The sequence below is a fragment of the Phyllopteryx taeniolatus genome, chromosome 14 (assembly GCF_024500385.1).
Source record: "Phyllopteryx taeniolatus isolate TA_2022b chromosome 14, UOR_Ptae_1.2, whole genome shotgun sequence".
Classification (NCBI taxonomy): domain Eukaryota; kingdom Metazoa; phylum Chordata; class Actinopteri; order Syngnathiformes; family Syngnathidae; genus Phyllopteryx; species Phyllopteryx taeniolatus.
In genome coordinates, this window is record NC_084515.1 from 3,288,701 (window position 1) to 3,311,479 (window position 22,779).

The 22,779-nt window shown below is 41.0% G+C and overlaps 2 protein-coding genes across 2 annotated transcripts; one reads left to right on the forward strand and one right to left on the reverse strand.

Moving 5' to 3' along the window:
* Nucleotides 1-4,291: 4,291 nt before the first annotated feature.
* ahsg2 (alpha-2-HS-glycoprotein 2) lies at nt 4,292-10,333 on the forward strand. The gene is given in 8 exon segments (XM_061796670.1): nt 4,292-4,552; nt 5,931-6,045; nt 6,144-6,221; nt 7,289-7,443; nt 7,547-7,558; nt 7,560-7,643; nt 9,280-9,351; nt 9,871-10,333. Coding segments are annotated over 8 exon segments (1,143 nt in total). The 5' UTR covers nt 4,292-4,294; the 3' UTR covers nt 10,240-10,333.
* Nucleotides 10,334-10,652: 319 nt separating this feature from the next.
* LOC133488601 (mucin-2-like) lies at nt 10,653-22,003 on the reverse strand. The gene is made up of 7 exons (XM_061796669.1): nt 21,655-22,003; nt 18,586-18,759; nt 18,365-18,483; nt 14,942-15,107; nt 14,423-14,538; nt 10,795-14,358; nt 10,653-10,711 (listed from the first exon to the last, which is right to left on the reverse strand). Exons 1-6 carry the CDS (start codon nt 21,896-21,898, stop codon nt 10,810-10,812), a joined length of 4,368 nt encoding a protein of 1,455 aa, XP_061652653.1. The 5' UTR covers nt 21,899-22,003; the 3' UTR covers nt 10,653-10,711; nt 10,795-10,809.
* Nucleotides 22,004-22,779: the final 776 nt, after the last annotated feature.

Genomic DNA, 22,779 nt, shown 5'->3' on the forward strand with positions numbered 1-22,779 from the left:
TCTCTCCCCTGTTTTCAGTAAAGACCTGGCCATTCTCTACCCCCCCCCCACATGCGCCCCCCACCGCTCATATGACTGCGCAATTAATGTGCTGTCGGGGGCCCCTCTTCCCTCCAGCCTCAGTCTCTTCAACCTTTCCCGACCAAAAGGCAATGGAGGACTATATATCCATGACTCTCTGGCTTCCGGACTCATTTGTCCTTCCTCGTCTCCAGTAGGGGCCAGCTTCTTTTTTGTTGAGAAGAAATAAACCACTCTTGGCCCCTGTATCGACTACCGTGGACTCAATTACATCACCGTGAAAAATAAATCACTGCTTCCCCTCATTTGAACCCCTCTGTGACGCTCAGATATTCACCAATTTTGACCTACGAAATGCCTACCACCTCCTCCGTATCTGAGAGGGGGATGAATGGAAAACTGCTTTCAATATCCCTCTCGGACACTTCGAATACTTAGTCATGCCGTTCAGATTAACCAACGCCCCCGCAGTCTTCCAAGCCTTCATTAATGATGTCCTCTGTGATATGCTAAACCGGTTTGTTTTTGTTTACTTGGACGACATCCTCATTTTCTCCCGCTCCCCCTGAATAACACCGCAGTCATGTTCGCCAAGTCCTCCAGCGCCTCCTCGAAAACCGTCTGTATGTCAAGCCCGAAAAATGCGAATTCCACCTCTCCTCTGTACATTTCCTAGGCTACATCATTGCCAAGGGACAAGTGCAACCAGACCCTGCCAAGATCCAAGCAATCATTGACTGCCACACTCCCACCACCCGGAAAGAACTCCATTTCCTCTGATTCGCCAACTTCTACCGCCGCTTCATCCGGAATTACAGCAAGGTCGCAAGCCCCCTCACCAGCCTTACATCCACAAGCTTCCCCTTTCAGTGGACCTCGGCAGCAACCCAAGCCTGTCCTTGTCACCGCGTGCCACACATTCACTGCCTCAACAACCCACCAGTATATCTCAAGGACCATTCCCCTTTTTCAATAAACTTTTCATCACAACCTCTCTTCCTCCACCTGCTCTTGGGTCCCATCTGAATCAACACGTGACACCAGGTCTTGAGATGGTCCAGAGCATCTATAAAGTGAATTGGTTTGAACTACATTAAACCTTTCTAACTGGAAAATGTTTATCTTACTCAAGAAATGTATGGAACTATTTATCACTTTCCTCAAATTCCCACATTTTCACAAAATTCCAAAATTAAGAGAGATTTTGCATATTTACCTCATCTTTCCACATTTCTGACCAAGGGCTATTCTAGGATCCGAGGTTGAGGGGTGCTGGCATTTCATTTTAGCCTAAAAATGGGCTACAAATGTCAGTCAGTAAGCTAAAAATTCCTTCCACATATCTTAAGTGATTAAAGCCATTCTAACTTGAAACTCTTCAGCTTAACTATTTATCTCATTCCCAGCATTATCACATTTTCTACATGAAATTCCCAAATTAAGAAATGTTTTACATATACATTACTTACCTCCTGCTTCCAGATTTCTTGACAAATTCAAAGCATTCCAAGTGAAAATCTCACATTTTATTTCTACATTTCAACAAATCAATTAATTTCACAGCATTTGAATTCAGCTTCCGCACTTCAGCTTCAGAAATTGCGTCCAATTCTCCAGTTAAACGTGTTTCACCGTATATCCCATTGAATTTAGCATCTAAAAAACATGCCAGGAAAAAACATTATGTGCATTTCTGAGTCAGGTATCACAATGAAGTAGTAAAATTAATCTGTGAGTGTGGAAGTCCACTTAAATGTAGTTCCTAACAGAATTTAGTTGCTTAGCTGTGTTTTATTTACGTGTTTCATATTTTCTTGTACTGGCAACAAAAAACATGTTAAGAAATAGCATTGAAGCACAACAGCACACCACCCCAGTACCCCACCAAGGTCAATAACATTTGGTTGACCTGGAATAGAACAACAAATCATCAGTCAACTTGTTTGCTCTGTTAACAAACTCACTGTTAAATGTATAGAAACAAAGTCCAAGTTTAAATTCAGCCAGACAACAAACTATTATTCAGTTGTTGCCTGGAAACTGAGAAGATTGGATAATTTTAAAACAAGAAAAAAAACAACAACAGCATTTTAGTCCATTGTTTCTTAACCTCTATTGAGCCAAGGCACATGTTTTACATTAGAAAAATCTCACACCACAAATTACGACTCAGTTGTTGCCTGGAAACTGAGAAAAAGATTTCTCAAACAAGAAAAAAAAAAAACATCAATTATAGTCCAAGGCACATAAAACATTTCACATTAGCAAATGTCACAGCACACAACCGAACATGTCACAAAATGTATGAATACTGAAATAAAAATGAAATCATCTTAATTTAAACTCTTGCTATAGGTACAGTATACCAAAATCTTTTAGATTTCAGTGAACCAAGCTTGTCTGAAAACCAATAAATGTTCCTGCCCTCAAATAAGCGCCCCATAACAAACATCCTTTTTTATTGAGCAAGCCACTGATAACAGAGGGACCCTGCTCAGTGTCTGACCTCAGTGGGTGGACTGTTCTGGTCATCCATTCATGATTTTGACATTCAGCAGACATTTCGGTTTGTGTTGTTAGCTCTGCTGCCTTGTGCTTATTTCAAATTTATAATTTTAGTTTCATTATGTATGGCACATTTATCTACAAAACAACTGACATGCTTCGTAAAGTTGGAACAGAGATACAGATAGACTGGAAGAGTCACAGAAAGCATAGAAGTGGACGTTCTTGGAAATTTTCATGGCTTTGCGCGAAACCCTGCTCTAAGAGTTTGGCGTTTTCATCAGTGACGATAGCAGCAGGCCTTCCGCTGCGAATGTTTTTTGTGAAGAACAGATCATGTGTTGAAAAATTTGCCATAGCACAAATTGTACAAGGTACTACGCTTTGGAGCAGTGTGACGGCCGTGAAGCTTCTCAAGCTGGCCCTTAACTGCAATCGGGGACAGAAAAATGTCTTGCCAAGCAGCAATTTTGCAACTCTGCTACAATCCCAATTTATGTAGTACTGAATTGTGGATCGTTAAAACTGTTTTCACCATTTTAGTTATACAGAATTTTTGGGGCGTGACTAAAATGGTGCCTATTGACACAATTTGGAGTCCAGCATGAGTCGCCCCTTCCCCACTAAGCGGTCATCCAGCGCAATTGTAATGTGCAGTTAGCCAGCTAGCTATGCCTACACCCCGAAAACGATAGTCGGCTGGCATGACCGCTTTAGAGTGCCTTTTTGTCGACCGAGAGTGCACACACATCATGGAGAATAAGGCGGAAGAATGGTAACAAAACAAAAAAAAGTCAGCCTTCATAGCCAGCATGTGGACAGGCTTCAGAGCGCCTCATTGTCAGCTGTGAGTGTGCGTATGTAACGGACTGGCGGAGGAGCAAGGAGGGATTTTGATTTATTTATTTTTTTCCCCAAATTGACAGCCAGCATGTGGACTAGAGCTTCGGGCTGGCATGGCTGCTTTTTATCATGCAAATTTGTCAGGGTTGTTAAACTCTCTTCTCTATGGTGTGTCAAATTTAGAAGACTTTGAGTTTCACTTGACAGGTACTTGAACCGGCAGAACGGTGGAACGATGGTGAGAGCGTCTGCCTCACCGTTCTGAGGACCGGGGTTCAATCCCCGGCCCCACCTGTGTGGAGTTTGCATGTTCTCCCCGTGCCTGCGTGGGTTTTCTCCAGGAACTCTGGTTTCCGCCCACATCCCAAAAACATGCATGATAGGCTCATTGAATACTCTGAATTGGCCCTACATGTGAATGTGAGTGCGAATGGTTGTTTGTTTATGTGTGCCCTGTGATTGGTTGGCAACCAGTTCAGGGTGTACCCCGCCTCCTGCCCGAAGAGACCTGGGATAGGCTCCAGCACTCCCGCGACCCTTGTGAGGATAAGCGGCTCAGAAAATGGAGGGAGGAGACTTTAACCATACTGTGTCAGTTTTCTGAATTTATTTTAACCATGTAAAGCATATAAATAACTTCTATTTACGTGACTACTTGTGTCAATTGGGAATATTTGCATTCTAGAGCACTGCTCTACAAAGTGGGAATTGGATGTGAATGTATGAATGAAATGAATAATAGTGGCAAAGTCTCAACTTTTTCTTTTTTTCTTTTTGTTTTTTTACTATTGACCCCACCATTCAACAGACTTCGGTCAGCATTCAGTCTATACCACCCACCCACACGTGACGTGAAAGGAAGGACAGTACTTGTTTAACTTGGCTGTTTTCCCATTTAAAGTAATATATATACACTCAATCCTGCATGAGGCCTTCCTCTTTTCCTTATCATTCTATCCAATTTTCCACCTCCTCTTGCATAGAAATGAATCGGCTAAGTATCATAGTGGTTCTGGGACTACTGGCACTCGGGTGCGCTCAGCTCAGTCTTCGTCAGCCCGAGTGTGACTCTCCTGAGGCAGAAGAAGCTGCATTGGTGGCTCAGGATTACCTCAATGGCCAGCATACTCATGGCTACAAATATGCACTAAACAGGATTGAGGACATCAAGATCATCTCTAAGGTGAGTCAGTGACATTCAGTCAAATACAATAGTTACGTATGCAAAATATTTTTTTTCTTTTCCATGCAGATGATATCCATCCATTTTCCGTACTGCTTATCCTCACTAGGGTCCCAGCGTGCTGGATCCTATCCCAGCTGACTCTGGGCGAGAGGTGGGGTACACCCTGAACTAGTGTACCGTTCAGTTCAACATGCTGAACATATCAACATATGCCATAGTTAGCATAAATTGAAGAAAAAACAGGTCCAATCTCATCTTGGTGTTATCAATAACAAAGCAAATAAGAACAAATGTATGTTTTGATATCTAAAAAAAAAATTGTGATTAAATAAATGTTGTATCTCTTGTAACATGAAAATTTATTTCAAGTTTTTAATAAAAAAATCGTGTGACCAAATTACATTTAATCAATGTAATGTTAAAACAAAAACAAAAAAGAAAAGAAAATGTTGGGTACTTTGTATCATTCAATTTTATCATTTTAAATAAAGAAAATGTTAAAAATTGTATGGCAATTTATACCCGTGACCCTAGTGTGGATAAGCTGTATATATATATATATATTGAAAATTTTGAATTACATAAATTTTAATTATTTTAAATATATAATATATATAATATATATATAATATCTTGTAACATTCAAATTTACAATTTCAAATAAAAATTTTAATTGCTTTTAAAAATCATTTCATGAAAAAATAATATTTTTTTGGCTGGACGACTGGTTAGCACATCCGCCTCACAGTTCTGAGGACCGGGGTTCAAATCCTGGCCTCGCCTGTGTGGAGTTTGCATGTTCTCCCCGTGCCTGCGTGGGTTTTCTCCGAGCACTCCGGTTTCATTCCACATCCCAAAAACATTCAAGGTAGGTTTAATTGGAAACTCTAAATTGACCGTAGGTGTGAATGTGAGCGCAAATGGTACTTTGTTTATATGTGCCCTGCGATTGGCTGGCAACCAGTTCAGGGTGTACCCCGCCTCTCGCCCGAAGTTGGCTGGGATAGCTCCAGCACGCCCGCGACCCTAGTGAGGATAAGCGGAACAGAAGATGAATGAATGAATGAATAATATTTTTTAAATTTTAATTTATTTATTAATTTTTAAAGACAAATTTTGATTTATTTCAGACTTTTAAAAAATCATGTGGCAATACGTTATTTTTTAAAATTTTAAATTATATAAAATAAGTTTGATATCTAGTAACAATCTGACTTTTTTTTCCCATTTTCATTCTTGATTTTAACAAAGTGTGTGCAGCTCGCCAGTGGGCTGAAAATCTTTGGACTTTGGGCACCCTCTGGTGTAACCTGAACTCAGAATTTCATGTTAACTTCTATTGCGATATTAAATTTGAATGTTTGCTTTGTCATAGCCCGACGCAGATGATGTGTATGTCGTTGAAGTGGACCTTCTAGAGACAGATTGTCACGTGTTGGACCCCACACCTGTTGCTAACTGCACAGTCCGACCCAAAGCACTGACGGGAAGTAAAAAACAAATGTAGACTTGAGCAATTGCAAGAGCCAAATATTCTGTATGATAATAAAGCTTTTTAACTGTTTAATTTGTGTCTCAATTCAGGCAGTAGAAGGAGACTGTGATGTAGTTCTGAAAAGGGTTGGAGGAGTGCTGACTGTCACAGCGTTCAAGTGTAAGACAGAAGGTAAAATTTGACACTGTGTGTGCACAGTGTCAATAGAATATTATTTGGATAAGAAATATGCTGTATTGTTTCGACCCCAAAAGTCTGTGATGATACAATTTATATTTATATACAAGCAATGTGAAAACAGGGAAAAATATTAATCATAAGTGGCAAAAGTACTCCCACTGTGTATTTAAAGTAGAAGTACAGAAAATTGTATTATAGTGGTAACTTGACTTACGAAAACCCTAATTTAAGAGTCTTTGCCACATTTTTTGCATCAATTCAATGGACATTGTGCTGCTCCCTGGTGTGTGCGTTGGCCACCTAGGGGCAGTATAATTCAGATTTAGATACACAAGGTCCCATATGGTCTAGCGGTTAGGATTCCTGTGTTTGACTCCCGGTATGGGAACATCTCTTTAAATTCCTTGTGTGTTTTTGACATAAAGATGATTCTGACAAGAAGACGGTCACAACTGCCCAGTAAGCCACAGGAATATTAGTAGTTCTTGACAGAGGAAAAATAATATATGCCCTTGACTATTGTTGTACTGTTTACATGTGTTACTCCACCGTTTGTGTTCAAACATCCGTTTCCTAAAGAGTTACAACACCGCAACACGGATGCTATTTCTTAGCCCGTCGATGGCGTTTTGCATCATGTGTTAGCATTAAGCCAAACTGACTTTATTAAAGAAAAACTATGTGGTTGTTTTAAATACATAACAATGTGTAACTCTCTTTGTTTTATGTTTAGCTTGACAGTAAGCTTCTACAAGGAGTGGCAATAAAAAGCTTGAAGCCTTTTTTTTTAATAAATGCTCACTATCTTCCAAACTGCTGTTTGCTGTGATGTGAGTTGAGCTCACTCCCACCACAGAGCTCTCTTATGTTAAATTTTTGCTCGTATCTCGAGGCACCACTGTATTTGTACTTCATTACTTCCCACCGCTAGTTGTACATGTAGGAAAAAAATGTCATCAAGTCCTATTCGTGACTATCATCACTTTTAGTGTAAAAGTTGTGTAAATGATATCAACATCCAGATGAATGTGTCTTTATTTCTCTACGATGATGTTTAGAATCAACAGAGGACCTCTGCTTGGGCTGTCCTATCCTCCTTCCACTGAACGACACCAAAGCACTGGACTTGGTGCACGCCTCTCTGGCAACCTTCAACAACATCACGGTCAATACAACATACTCTCTACTTGAGGTCGGAAGAATGTCGACACAGGTGGGCCTCCCCAATTTGTTGTATTGACAAGCTCTACTGCATCTGGATCTTTTACTTTGTGTGACAACCTGTCGGAACTTGAACAGTTGAATAATTGTTTCAGATTGTCTCCGGTGGGGCCTCGCTATTTGGCTGAATACGTTATCGCTGAGGCTAATTGCACTAATGATGTCTGTGCGCCGCTGAATGATGTCATGGCTGTAAGTATACAAATTATCAAGATGGTTACTCTCTTCAATAGTGGTTCCCTAACAGTGTGTAGTGGGAAATTATACAATTTCATTTAATTGGTCTGAAAATTATATATTTTTTTACTACAATGTATCCTCTATTTATGCCAGTGATATACAACGGGTATAGTGACAAGCAGAACAAGTAAATGCTCTTCCACTAGATGACAGAAGGTACAATTAATCTGTGTATACACCTGTTGCCATACATACGGTACAACATAGCTGTGTGTTCAACAAACCAGGCCCAGATTTCACATTGTGCAAGTACATTGGAAGTAAATTGCGATGACATTTTTACAGAATATATAGTTATGACATTTTTGTTTGGTGGTGTACCATGAGATTATTCTGTTAAATATGTGCCTTGGGTCAAGAAAGGTTGGTTGTTTTTGAAGCTTTACTTACTTAATATGGCATAGTTCAACCACAAACATTGATCCCCATTTTTCTTGCTTCACAGACTAGCATTGAAATGTAAAATACAATTCACCATTACACTGAATACAAGTCAAGTATAAATATACAGCCTTTGCAAGAGTCCGAACGGGCTTCACAGAGCCACGGTTAAAAAAAAAAAAACAATAATTTAATTAAAATAAAAAAATCAATGACATCCCCTGGTCTAGACCCCCATCCGGGCAAGGAAAAACTCGAGAAAGCCCATTTGGGGGGGAAAAAGGAAGAAACCTTGAGAAGGGATCACAGATGGAGCCCCCCAGGATGACCAGGCTGCAAAGGATACTGAGTGGGCAACCTTTATCACATGAGATGACACTTTACAATGTCCATTTAGTGAAATGAAGCGCCAGAGGTAGACACCTGCAGGAATGCGGTTCTTCTCAGGACTAGTCCTCGTCAGTTGATTCAGAATTGTTACAGCAACAGCCTCACTTCGATTATTGCCCCACAGCCCCCTCTCTGAGCTGGAAGGGGGTGGGGAGTAGGAGAGAAGCCACAATAAAACAGGTCATACTCCAGATGTCAAGGTGAGACAGGAAAAGAGACTAGTTACATACCAAGTGTGGTTTAACCAAATGTCAGTGTAGAAACACTGGTCTTACGTCGCGATTTAAACATTTCTCAGAGGTAGCGCTCTAATTTTCAGGGGTAGAGCATTCCGAATAGAGAGTGTTCTAGAACCTGCTGACTTTTTAGCTCTCTGTCACCAAAAGACCAGCATTTTGCCATGTTACGCAGAGCAGGGTTGATGTGTGAGAATCACTTGTGGCAATGAACCCACATTTTAAGGACTGCAGATATCTTCTCTTAAATGCAGCTCTTTTCTTGAAAGTTGTACACACAGACATTTTTAGATAACTTATCATGTGACAGAGCGGAGTGGTTTGACATGTACATAGAGAGGCACAGGTACATGATTTAATTTATTTATTGTTTTTTTTAAATAAAACTTTGACCTGATGGTCAAGAAAATATTTTTTGTTCAGGCTCAGTAGCTGTCAGCAGCCCAGTGCTTGGGGGGGGGGGGGGGGGGGGGGGGGGGAGAAACTGCTATAAGGAGGTATCTAAAAATACAGACTGGTTATTTTCCCCACCAAGCCACCAACTGTGCACATGATTTTCCAACTTTGATTTTCTCAATTAGAATCGTGGTATTTGCACTGCCAAAGGCCTAGGAACTGCCCACGCAGTAGACTGCAAGATGTTTTCCGTTATGGTGAGTTACACAGTATTCTTGTCTAAACCATGTTGACATTACACTACTCGCAAACCGTTCGGGATATTGGGCTTTCAGTTTAAAATTTCAGTATGAACGGACTACAAAATGCACTGTAACCCTCACAGGTCAATTTAATTTGACTTTTATAAACTTTTAACGCAAATGTCCAACTGTTCAATGTTTCAAAACTTCTCTAAATTTCCAAGGACTTCTATGCCTTTCTGTGACTCTTCCCATCTCTCTGCTGTAAAAAGCTGATGCGCTAAACTCAGTAGCCACTTTCTGAAAACATTGAATTGTTAGACAGTCTGTCAAAATTTTTACACATTGTTGAAATACAAATTCTAATTAAATAAAAAATTTGGCCAATTCATGGATCAACTGTTGTGAATTTAAAGGTCAAATTAGTATTGGTTATGGCGCATTTTAGTTTATCCTGAAACTTCACCTGAGCGCTGAATATTCATAACTGTGGTGCAGGTTACTGACTGGATTCCGCTTATGCATATCCTTCAGGTACCGCCTCAGGATGCAAACAGCACTTACGTCTTTCCGACAAGACATGTGCACACACAAAACGTGACCAGAAAGCATGGTCTAAGACACCACAAGCTGACTTCTCTCCACAACCCGCATATTACTGGTCTTCTGTCTGCCGAGACGGCGTCAGAATCTTCTGAAGTGGTGTCCGTAGCAACTCCGGCACTGTTAAATGCGACAGAGTCTGTTGCCTCAACCCCAGCTGCTGACACCTCATCTGCTTCAGTCAGTGCAGAGGTTCCTGTTGTGGTGGTTAAGAGAGACGTGCCCGCCGCACCCGCCACAGTAACAGACCCTGTTCTCCTGATACCACGATGCCCAGGAAGGGTCAGATTCTTTTCTTAAGTGTTCCTTAGCATCATATTTTCTTAAAAACCTGCTTGAAATTTGTCTCAAAATGTGTACTTCAGTTTTATTCAAATAAAATCCTATGCATGCATATATACACCCATACTTGCTCAGCTAGTTTAAACATTTGGAGGTATCACTAGGTCAAAGTTGGTCGTCCAGACAAAACAGACCAACTGCCCATTAAACAAGTCTCCTTGAATAGCTAAAACAGGATACTACTGTAAATGAGTAGTGGGAAGCGAGAAAGTACAAATAGTTACTGGACTTGAGTGATCAGGTATCTGTACATTCCTTGGGTATCTATTTTTCTGATTGGTTTTACTCTAAATCTGAACATACATGTGCACCCTACTCTGTCAAAGAAGGCTTGCTGCTTTTTCCAAATTTCACAAATGACAAGAGAGAGGTAAAGTCAATAGTTTATTTGCAATTAATGCAAGTCATCTCAGCTTGTTACAGTCCAACCCTGTAAAAAAGATCAGTTTCAACATTAGCAGAGGAAAATTAAAATTGTTTCAAGATTAGCAGTGGAACTTTAAAATGACATACCATGTTTGTTGAACTCTATTTTGGTCCAAGAACAAGCGGTGCATTTGTTTGAGTTTTTTTTAGTTTAAAGTGATTTCTTGAAGACTCTGTCAATCCTTTACCAAGCAGAGCTTTCCTATTCCAGGTGTTAACATGCTGGTGCCTTGCAAAATGTTGAACCGGGACATTTTGGTCATGAACGCCATCCCTAAAATTTTTGGACTTCACAGACCACCTTGGTGCTTCACCTGGTGGGCCACGCTGAAGGAGTACGTAACCTTTTGGGTCAGAAGAATGCTCAGTCTGATCACGTTTGAAGGATTTTTTGGGCTTATTCCAATGTGACGATTGTGGCAAATTCTGCAGGAATGAAGTGTTTTTGGTTGCTTCAGCATCATTAAGCATGGAGTAAGGAAGCAAAGGGCTAAGCTCATCCTGGACTTCAGAACGGGAACGTCTGTCAGATCCATATGAGAATTCCCTAGGTATTGGCATACGATTTGGGTTGTGCTGTTGAAGATACTGGGCGATATTAGACCTGGCATTCAGACCAGATGGATAATTTATGACTCTAGGTAAACGTTGGTAGTTTTGCGTCTTTGGATGCTCATTTTGTGCCTCTTGATTTACAGGGCTGTAAAATCGATTCTGAACCCTGAAGGGCATAACTTGTGGTGATAATTGGCTTGGTGCTAAATTTGGACTATTCTCATATAGCCACCTGGAATGCTGTGAATTAGGTTTAAAAGCCAAATAAGGGTAACTTGGACTTTCAGGAGCTGGTACCTTGTTGGGAATACTTCCAAGTAATGAAGCAGAATTGCTACCTGATGACTGGTGATATGGTTGCTTTTTATTTGGAACAGAGTCTACATTTTTCTCAGGATTTTTTTGATAACCCATGCCATTTCTAGGTACATAATAGGCCATTGAAGCAAGAAATGGAAATTTATGTGTCACTTTATCAGCTGGTCCAGGAGAGGAAAGATACAGATGCTGATGGAAAGTAATTTGTGGGCAGCAATTTGAAAAACCAACGGCGCAAAATTGAAAGCAACCACTTGCTGAACCCTGGGGGACCACAGCACCGTTAGTGGACTGCAGGAGTGGAGTAGCCTGTTGTGGTTCCTTGGCTGGGGGTACTGTTACATACTGCTCCCATTGTGGAGGAGGCATCTCACTCTCCGGTGACTGGATGGGTGAAAGTTTTTCACCTTCTGTAGGCTTCTGAGTGGTATGTTTAAAAAGATGTGTTGAAATATGTTTTACTGGTGTTTGAGGTTCCAAAGGCCAATAGACATTCCCAGGGACCTCAGGTTTCAGTGGAGCAGGTGAACTCTTAACTGGTCCAACATTAATTGGATAGTAGGGATAAGCTGGTTGCTGTACAGGGCCAGGGACTTCAGGTTTTGAGTCTGGTGGCTGTGGAAAAGTCATTGGCTCTTTGGGCAAGTCTCCTGGGCTGGGAACAGGGTAAACCAGGTAGGGATTGTGCGGCTGTGAGACCCAACTTGGAGGGAACACAGGTGTTTGGGGGTGCTGTACAGGCTTGGCAACTGGTTTGTTTTGATGCCACAAGGGGTAGACTGGCCACTCCACATGACTCAGTGGGGCCTCAGGGTCTTGTGATTTAAACGTCCATGGATCTGGCATTGGCTTCTTGGCTGTTTTTTTAGGGCTGGGCCTAGGGTAAGGTGGAAAGTGGTATGGATCAGCTGGCTGCTTCACTTGTCCAGGAGGGAACTTGGGCTGTTGTGGTTTGAATAGCCATGGATTTGGCATGGGCTTTTTGGCTGGTTGTTTAAGACCTGGCTTAGGGTAAAGTGGATAGGGGTATGGATCTGTTGGTTGCTTCACTGATCCAGGAGGGACTTCAGGTATTTGTGGTTTGAATGGCCATAGCTCCAGCATTGGCTTTTTGGCTGGTTCTTTAGGAATAGGTATAGGGTAAAGTGGATAGGGGTATGGGTCGGTTGGCTGCTCCACTGGACTTGAAGGAACCTCAGGATTGTATGGATGAGGCAATGGCTTTTCGGTGGGTTCTTTAGGACTGAGCATAGAGTAAAATGGATAAGTGTATGGATTGGGTGGCTGCTGCACCGGCCCTGTAGTGATCTTGGGCTTTGGCATTGGTTTTCTGGTGGGTTCTTTTGGTCTGGGTGTAGAATTAAGTGGGTAGGAGTATGGATTGGGTGGCTGCTGTATTTGACCTGGCGTAACCTCAGGCTTTTGTGGATTAGGCGTTGTTTTGGTGGGTTCTTTAGGTCTGGGCATAGGGTAAAGTGGATAGGTGTATGGATGGGTTGGCTGCTCTATTTGTTCCAGAGGGTCATTAGGCTGTTGTGAAGCAGTCATGTGCTTGTCATTTGGTTTAGGTCCAGGTCCTAGCATGGGGTTTGAAGGAAAATAATTGACTGGCTGTTGCACTTTGCCTGGTGGTTTCGCAGGTTCTTCTGGTTGGGACGGCTGTGGTTCATTATCAGGGTCTGGGAAAAATGGAGAGAGGTAGGGATAGAGTGGTTGCCCAGCTCGAACTGTTGGAGCCTCTGGGTTTTGTGGCTGTGTGAGCTGTGGAGAAACTGTAGGCTTGGCTTTAGGGGTTTGCAGAGGTTGGTTAGGGGAAGCTGGCTGTGCACCTTGACCTGGTTGAACCTCAGCTTGTTGTGGAGAAGGAACCGTCTTGGTATCTGTGCTTTGTTTATTTTCAGTCTGTGAATTTGGTAAGAATGGGTAATATGGTTTCTGCAAATAACCTGAAGGGTCATCAGGTGGTTGTGGCTTGGGGGGTTGTGGAGAAGGAGCTTTCTTGGCATTCTTGCTTGGTTTATTTTGTGGTGTGATTTCACCCTGTGGATTTGGCAAGAAGGGATAATATGGCTTCACATGACCAGGGACTTCTGGTTGTTGACGCTTTGGGGGGTGTGGAAAAGGAACTGTCTTAATATCCTTGCTTGGGTTATATTCAGGATGTGGCTTTGGCAAGAAGGGATAATATGGCTCCTCCAAATTACCAGAAGGGACTTCAGGTTGTTGCGTCTTGGGGGGGTTCAGAGAAGGAACAGACTTGGTATCTTCGCTTGGTTTATTTTCAGGCAAGAAGGGATAATATGGCTTCTCCACATGACCTGGAGGTACTTCGGGTCGATGCGGCTGTGGAGCAGGTGTGGGCTTTTGGACAGGGTTTGCTACAGGCGCAGGTGTAGTATAAAATGGATAGGGGAAGAGATAAGATGGCGTATCAGGAGTTTGTGCTTTGAGAGGCTGTAGATGAGGTGTGGGCTTATCGTTTGGTTTAGTTTCAGGCCGTGGTACAGGAAAGAGAGGGTACACTGGCTGCCGTACATGAGCAGGAAGGGCTTCAATTTGGAACGGATGTTGAACAGGCTTGGGGTTGTGAGGTACCACAGGTTTGGCGGGACTTAAAGGTGAATGATGGAATGGGTATGAGGGATACAAGCCTATGTTCAGGGGTTCCAGTGGTTCCTGTGTTGGGCTTTTTGTAGGTTGAGATAGACCTGGGGCCATTGATGGACAAGAAACCTTAGTTTCTCCTTCACCAGCCAATTCAAAAGTGTACAGCCCATCCTGAAAGAAGTCAATCATTGAAATATGTTGAATAAAATCTTACTTGCCAATTACATTTCTTTACCTTCTTCTTCAGACAGGGACCATATCGAACAGACATGACCACACCTTGGCCATGTTTTACTATGCTGATCCCACATTTGGGTGATGCAGCAGTTAGAAACTCCCACTTGCCATTCACTGTTAGGGGAGTTACAATGAGATCAGACAGTTTAAGAAAAAAAATAAAAATCAACTATTTTTGCTTACAATTTAATTTACACAGTGGAAATAAGTTCTCAAACTGGGCTCCTGGGACCATTGTCAGCCTGTGGGCCACAACTTATGGTAGGTCTGCAAAATAATTTAACCATGTCGTATATGTGGTATTTGAAAGTGCATGCCAACCAGGGGTTCTTAAGTTGACACTAATGTGCAAGGTGACCGATTTCATTCAGCGCACTGAGTGGAGTCTGAACATTTCTACCCTGTAAGGGTACCCCTGGACCCAAAAGGTTTGAGAACCCCTGGACTAAATGTACAGTAACAGCTTTCAGATACCAAGAAAAAGTGATTTAAAGTTATTGAACAAACAGTGACTCACCATTTATTTTAATTCTCGAGAGTGGAATAGCCCATTCAGTTTTCACAATCATGCCCTCTGGATGGCAGGTGACCATTGGTGGGTTAGTTGAAGATTGTCTAATCAGTGGGCATGTCATCCTCACTGGGAACCCCCACCAAAGTAAGGGTAGGACATAAGAATCCTCCTGGAAAAACAAATGTTTTAAAGTCAATATTTATTGTGCGCGCAGTTTTGATTTTTAAGTGTCCTACCAAGTGTTGACAACTACTTTTCAGGAGACATTGCCAAAGGCGGGTCTTGTTGAACCCTGAAGTTTGTTGATTTAAATTACTCAAATATTTATGAGGGCTTATTTTATTCATTAATTTGGTTTTGACTGGTTGTTGAACTGAAAATTTAAATGTACCAGGTAAATTTTGCAAATAAGCTACTAGAGAAATGTTTTGGAAAACGTTTGAAAGTCTTTGCTTGATTTAAATCTGTAGTGATGTATTGTTTGTCATTTCTAACATTTGTATTTTAATCTATATTTCACCATTTATTTTATTATATAGAATAATTTTAGGCTGAGCCCTTTTCAGAATGTTAATGCAAAGCTACTGTGCATGACCAACTTCCCGAACCCCCAAAACTGTACTCATAGCGAAATGTTAACTTTTTTTTTTTTTATAAACGAATCAATGCGGTGGAACGGTGAAATACTGGTTAGCACTTCTGCCTCACAGTTCTGAGGACCGGGGTTAAAATTCCAGCCCCACCTGTGTGGAGTTTGCATGTTCTCCCCGTGCCTGCGTGGATTTTCTCTGGGTACTCCGGCTTCCTCCCACATCCCAAAAACATGTGGCAGGTTGATTGAAGAGTAAATGGTCGTAGGTGTGAATGTGAGTGCGAATGGTTGTATGTTTATATGTGCCCTGCGATTGGCTGGCGACCAGTTCAGGGTGTACCCAGCCTCTCGCCCGAAGATAGCTGGGATAGGCTCCAGCATGCCCGCGACCCTTGTGAGGATAAGCGCTACAGAAAATTGATTGATAACTCACAATGCACTTTTACATCGAGGTAAGTGTGTTTTTCTGACAGTAGTGGCTTTTCCACCCACAATCCTGGGGACTATGACTTCCTGGTAGCAGGAGTTCCTGGAAGCAAAAGGTTCCTGTGGCCCATGTGGTTGTCACACTTAGTTCATTGTAGCTTAAGCAAATTTTTTCAATGACACAGAGGTAGAGAGTTTTATGTACAGGCACATTTAAAAAAATAAAAACATTCTATTTTATTGAGATCACATGCCTAAATACTGCGCAACAGAAGCTTGCAGATGACTATAGATGTGATTTACCAGCTGGAAAATGCAATAGGGACATGAACCTGAAGCCATACAGTTCCACTACAAATTTGAGAATAAATCACTCATCTGCATGCTTCTCCATTTATTTACATATTTATTCAAAAAGACAAGTTTTTCAAATGTCTTAGCATTCAGGCAATTACATTTTTCTTCATGCAAATTCTCCAGCTTTAGAGAAAATCCACTCACAAGCCTTTTATTCACCATGTGCTATGTTGAATGTAATATTTAACTTGTTACTATACCAGTTTGTATACAGTGGGTACAGAAATTCAGATCCTCTTAAATTTTATAATTATTTATATTGCAGCCATTTGCTAAAATCATTTTTCATGTTTTCCCCTCAATGTACACACAGCACCCCATATAAAAAAAAATAAAAAATAAATTGTTGAAATTTCTGCAGATTTAAAAAAAAAACAAAAAACTGAAATATCACAGCCATAAGTATGCAGACCCTTTGCTCAGTTATTTAGAAGCACCCTTTTGAGCTAATACAGCCATGAGTCTTTTTGGGAATGACGCAACACCTTTTGCCACACTTGGATTTGGGGACCCTCTCCCATTCCTCCTTGCAGATTCTCTCCAGTTCTGTCAGGTTGGATGGTGAACATTGGTGGACAGCCATTTTCCGGTCTCTCCAGAGATACTCAATTGGGTATAAGTCAGGGCTCTGGCTGGGCCATTCAAGAACAGCCACGGAGTTGTTCTGAAGCCACTGTTATTTTAGCTGTCTGCTTAGGGTCATTATCTTGTTGGAAGGTGAACCTTCGGCCGAGTCTGAGGTCCTGAGCACTGGAGAAGGTTTTCATCCAGGATATCCCTGTACTTGGCCGCAGTCATCTTACCTTTGATTTCAACCAGGCGTCCTGTCCCTGCAGCTGAAAAACACCAACAGCATAATGCTCCCACCACCATGCTTCACTATTGGGACAATTGATGAGCAGTGCCTGGTTTTCTCCACTTAGAATTAAGACCAAAAAGGTCTCTCGGTCTCAGATGACAATCGTATTTCTCACCATCTTAGAGTCCTGGTGTTTTATTAAGCAAACTCGTGCGGGCTTTCATGTGTCTTGCACTGAGAAGAGGCTCTTCTCCACTCTGCCATAAAGCCCTGACTGGTGGAGGGCTGCAGTGATGGTTGACTTTCTGGAACTTTCTCCCATCTCCCGACTGCATCTCTGGAGCTCAGCCACATTGATCTTTGGGTTGTTCTTTGCCTCTCGCGCCAAGGCTCTTCTCCCCCAATTGCTCAGTTTGGCCGGACGGCCAGCTCTAGGAAGGGTTCTGGTTGTCCCAAACGTCTTCCATTTAAGGATTATGGAGGCCACTGTGCTCTTAGGAACCTTAAGTGCAGCAGAATCTTTTTTGTAACCTTGGCCAGATCTGTGGCTTGCCACAATTCTGTCGCTGAGCTCTTCAGGCAGTTCCTTTAAACTCATGATTCTCATTTGCTCTGACATGCACTGAGCTGTAAGGTCTTAGACAGGTGTGGCTTTCCTAATCAAGTCCAATCAGTAGAATCAAACACAGCTGGACTCCACTGAAGGTGTAGAACCATCAAGGATGATCAGAAGAAATGGACAGCACCCAAGTTAAATATACGAGTGTCACAGCAAAGGGTCTGAATACTTATGGCTGTGTGATATTTCAGTTTTTCTTTCATAATTCAAAAATTTCAACAATTCCGTTTTTTCCTGTCAATATGGGGTGCTGTGTGCACATTGAAAAAAAAAAAGAAAAATGTTTAGCAAATGGCTGCAATATAACAAAAATTTAAAGGCGTCTACTACTATACTTTCCATACACTATGCATTTGCTTGTTTTTTTTTATTTATTTATTTTTTTAAATACCTTCTGCAGCCAGGTTGGCATTGCAAATACCTTACTTGCATGTATAAGTTTCAATACATGACTTCATGGACAGCTTTTTAAATACTGCAGTGTGAAGTATTTGGTATCTGTAAATGTGTTGCTAAAAGTTCAAATTAAATTTTAAATTGCTAAATTTGTTGGTGGGTGCTAGTTGTAAGGGTAGTCTGTAAAGTTGCCAAATTTAGCAACAATAAGTGCTAAATTGGCATAAATGGTTTTACCTCAAGAGTGACAAAACAGCCATCATAAGGAGCAACCAAGACCATTTCTCTTCGTGTTGACATGATGTTGTATCCACAGCTTTGTGGTAGCATGGATAAAGGCAATGGAGACAGAGTACCTAGGACAATTTCAATTCAACAGATCAATTAGAATGGGATTAAGTGAATGATTCAGCCATTTCCGGATTAGAGTTAAAATATTCCTAAAGTAGAAAACATACCCCTATCCACCAAAATCAGAGCTCCAGGAGTGGACGCAACATCTTGGACTTGAAGTTTCATAGAGTTGGCTGTACATTCCACCTTTGGATCCATTTTAATGAGATGATCCGTCAATACTTTGTCAGCTTTTGAAAAATCATCCTGCACACCGGGTTGCCAGTAAATATTCCCCCCTTTGCAAAAAAACAAAAAAAAAAAGGTTAAGAGATAATATATTTACAGTCACTTTCAGAGGCTCCAATGGTCAGGCTCCTCCATATTTGGCATCATTTTAATGTATTTGCCTTTTACTTAGTCTCTCACACAAGATTAAAAATTGAAAGGTGATACAGCCTTGCAGTACATTGCGCCCAAATTGTTGAATGCACTTATGAGCTCAGAGATGCCTCCTCTGAGGACATTCTTAAAATAAAAAGTTAAAAATTTTGTTCGACCTTTGATTTCATTTCCTTGTATAACCCTCAGGCCTTGTTGGATTTTATCCTTTCGACTTGTTCATGGCCAATCTCATTTTTTAAGATTGAGTTGAACCAATAGTTTATTTTTTCAACTTAAATTCCAGTTCGTTTACAACAATGCAGAGGTTGGAAAACTGAAAGAAAATGAAACCATTCTCAGTAACAGACTTTCCAAAAAATTAGAAAAGCATTGAAAAGTTTATTTCTATAATTCCATTAAAAAAAAATTAACTCATAGATTCAGAGCACACAATTTAACAAATTTCAAGTATTTATACATAATTTTGTCTTCCAGCTCATAAACCCCACAAAATCAGGAATTACAAAAATTGGAATACTGTGAGGAAATCAGCCCAAACTTTGCAGGCCATAAATGTTTTAAACAGTCACAAATCATCTACTAAACTCAAAGCACCTGCACAGGTGTCATTAAATTGCTTCAGTTTGGGTCAATTGTCTCAGTTGGGTTTAATATAGAGATGATTGCAGACTTGACAACTGGCCAGAAGACCATCATTGATACCCTCCATAGGATGGGTAAGCCACAAAAGTTCATAGCTAAGGAGGGTGGCTGTTCACAGAGTGCTGTGTCCAAGCATATCAATGGAAAGTCTAGTGGAAGGGGAAAAAATGTGACAGCAGATAAACCAGCAAAAGAGATGACCGTGGGCTTCAGCGGATTATCAAACAGAAAACTCAAGAATCTAGCAGAGATTAAGAAAGAGTGGAATGAGGCAGGAGTAAAAAACCATCACATTCAGAAACATCCGGGAGATGGGCTACAACTGTCAGGTTCCCCGGGTCAAGCCACTTCTGAGCCCGAGCTAACAGGAAGAGTCTAACTGGGAGGAGGACTGGACTATTGATCAGTGGTCCAAGGTTCTCTTTTCCGATTAAAGTGTACCTTTCATTCGGGAATCAAGGTCCAAGGCTTTGGAGGAAGACAGGTGAAGAACAGAACCCAAGCTGCTTGAGCTCCAGTATGAAATATCCAGTCAGTCATGATTTGGGGTGCAATGTCCAGTGCAGGTGTTGGCAAACTCTGCTTTCTTAAATCCGGTCACAACAGTCTACCAAAATGTTTTAGACGACTTCATGATTCCTTCTGCTGAGGATCTGTATGGAGATACAGATTTCATCTTCCAGCAGGACCTGGCCCCTGCCCGTACCGCCAGAAGCACCAAAACCTGGTTTGATGCCCATGCTATCACAATGCTTGACTGGCCAGCCAACTCTCCAGATTTAAACCCCGTTGAGAATCTATGGGGTATTATCAAGAGGAAAATGAGGGGCACCAGACCCAAAAACAAAGAAGAACTGACAGCAAGCATCAAGGAAATCTGGGCTTCCCTAACACCCAGGCAATGCCACAGGCTGATTGTTTTGATGCCACGGCGCATCGAGGCAGTGATTTAAGCAAAAGGGATTCCCAAACAAGTAACATCACTTTGAAAGTACCATATTTAAATTTATTTAATTTGATCATTATTTCTCTTTTCTACAAAAACAGAAGTAAATGATTTCTTCACAGTATTCCAACTTTTGGAATTCCTGATTCTGTGAGTTTTATGAGCTGGAAAACCAAATTATGTAAAAATACTTGAAATTGTTTACATTGTGGGCCCTGAATCTATAGTCTATGAAAGTTAACTTTTTGAATGGAATTATAGAAAAAGGTTTCCATGATTACATTTTTTTTTTTTTTTGGAAAGGGTCTGTATATTGCTAGTAGTACAGTCTACAGCCAGGAAAGGGAGCTTACACTGAAACCCAAAATTTATTTGCTCTATTCAAGTGCTGTACGACAATGGTTAAACTTTTTACACCAAGTACCGCCTAAAAAGAAATACTTTGGACTTGTGCGCTACTTTATCAATCATGATGGTGGTACTTGGGTGGCCAAATGTTCTTCAAACATATACTGTATATATTATATTTATTATTGTAAGCCACTAACATGATGCAATATGCACAGTTTAAACATTAACACTGCATTTAAATAAACATACTGGATGTTAAAGTTTTATCAAAATTGTACCTAAAATGTTTAAAACCAATGAAATGCAAGTGTTTTACAAAAAGTTCTAAAGTTAAATTCAACTGAACTATATTTAAGCAGCGTATTTCGCAGACCACTAAAGGAAGCCCATACCGACCGAATGGTATCCATACCACACTGCGAATCATTGCCAGTGAAACACAAACGCCTCAGTCAGAAACCAATTATATGAAATTGCTCGCTTAGCTAAACATTGTGAAAGGTGTTGAGTCTAAAATAACTCTTTTTACTCAAGTTTTCTTAAATGTATTTTTCATGGTTTCAATTTACAAAGTGGCCATGACAGAGCCAAAATGTAGTTATGTTTAGCTAAAGTGAGCAATTTAAAAAATAAAAATAAGACAAAATACCTCACCTCCAGGTTTCATTACATTTCCATTAACACAGCTATAATGGTTTAAAAAAAAGCAAGATGGACACAAACAGTAGTAAACCAAAGGGCTTACTACAAAATTATGTTTACTATTTGTATGACTCCCAAGAAATCATGTGTCCACAGCCCTTTGAACAGATTGATAAACGTCACTTAACAATGTGAAAATAATACATACCCACATCTGCCTGGTAATCTGAATCAGCATCAAGGATGTTTGAATGAGGAACTTGCTGAGGGACTAACAGCCTTCCACTGTAGGAAATACCACTTTTGTCTGCAATCAGTGGGGAGTTGTGTCTTACTTGAACTGATGTCTTCAGCCTTGCCAATTGGGAGCATTTGCAAAATGTACCAGCAGCAAGCAGAAAAAGTCCAAAATAGAGTAAAAACTTAGAGCCACCTGGCTCTCTACACGCCATTGGAACTAAAGAGGAAGGCTCTGCATAAAGACAAAGTCAAGTTCTGCTCTGTGCTGACAATTTAAAAGAGTGCTGTCTGCACAGGTTGGATTAATAGGGAAACAAAGGGCTGTACCACTGCAGGTGTTAGCAATGGGGTAATTATGGGTGTGGCCCTAAATGTATCCCATTGGCTCTTGGTGCTGGAGCCTATCCCAGCTGTCATCGGGCAGGAGGCGGGGTACACCCTGAACTGGTTGCCAGCCAATCGCAGGGCATTCAAAATCTATGTTTATCAAATTACATGACAAAAAACATATATATGAAAAAAATTAAATACACCATACTCACCAGATACTAATTACAGTGGATCCTCAGTTTACGAATTTGTTCCGTTACCCTGTTCTCAAACTGAATATTATATTTGCCTTATTTTGATCAATATGTGGTTAAAAATGAATACTGTGCGGTGTAAAAATAGGTGAAAAATCAAATTTCCTATGACGAAATAACAGTGAGGTTGCTAGCAAATCACTGTGCAGTACCTTAGCCTTTTCGGACACAGCCCTAAATTGCCATTTTAGGCAAAAAACAGATACCTCAAGCAGAGAGCCAATTATGTTTGTGCGGCAAGAGAAAAAAACTAACAGCCTTATGCAGCCATACCAAGACTGTTTGTAAACCGAAGTGTGAAACCCAAGGTAATGTGTATTTTAAAAAATTGTTCATACACAGAATTGTTCGCAAACCGAGGTTCCGCTGTATTAAATATTGTGTGCAAATCGTTCCAATCGTGTTTTCCTAGTTGAACAGTTTTGCTCAGACCGAACGATTACAGGATGGAAACAATGCTGACATCACTGAGGGCCGTCTCAGTGGACTTATGATCACAACATCGGATT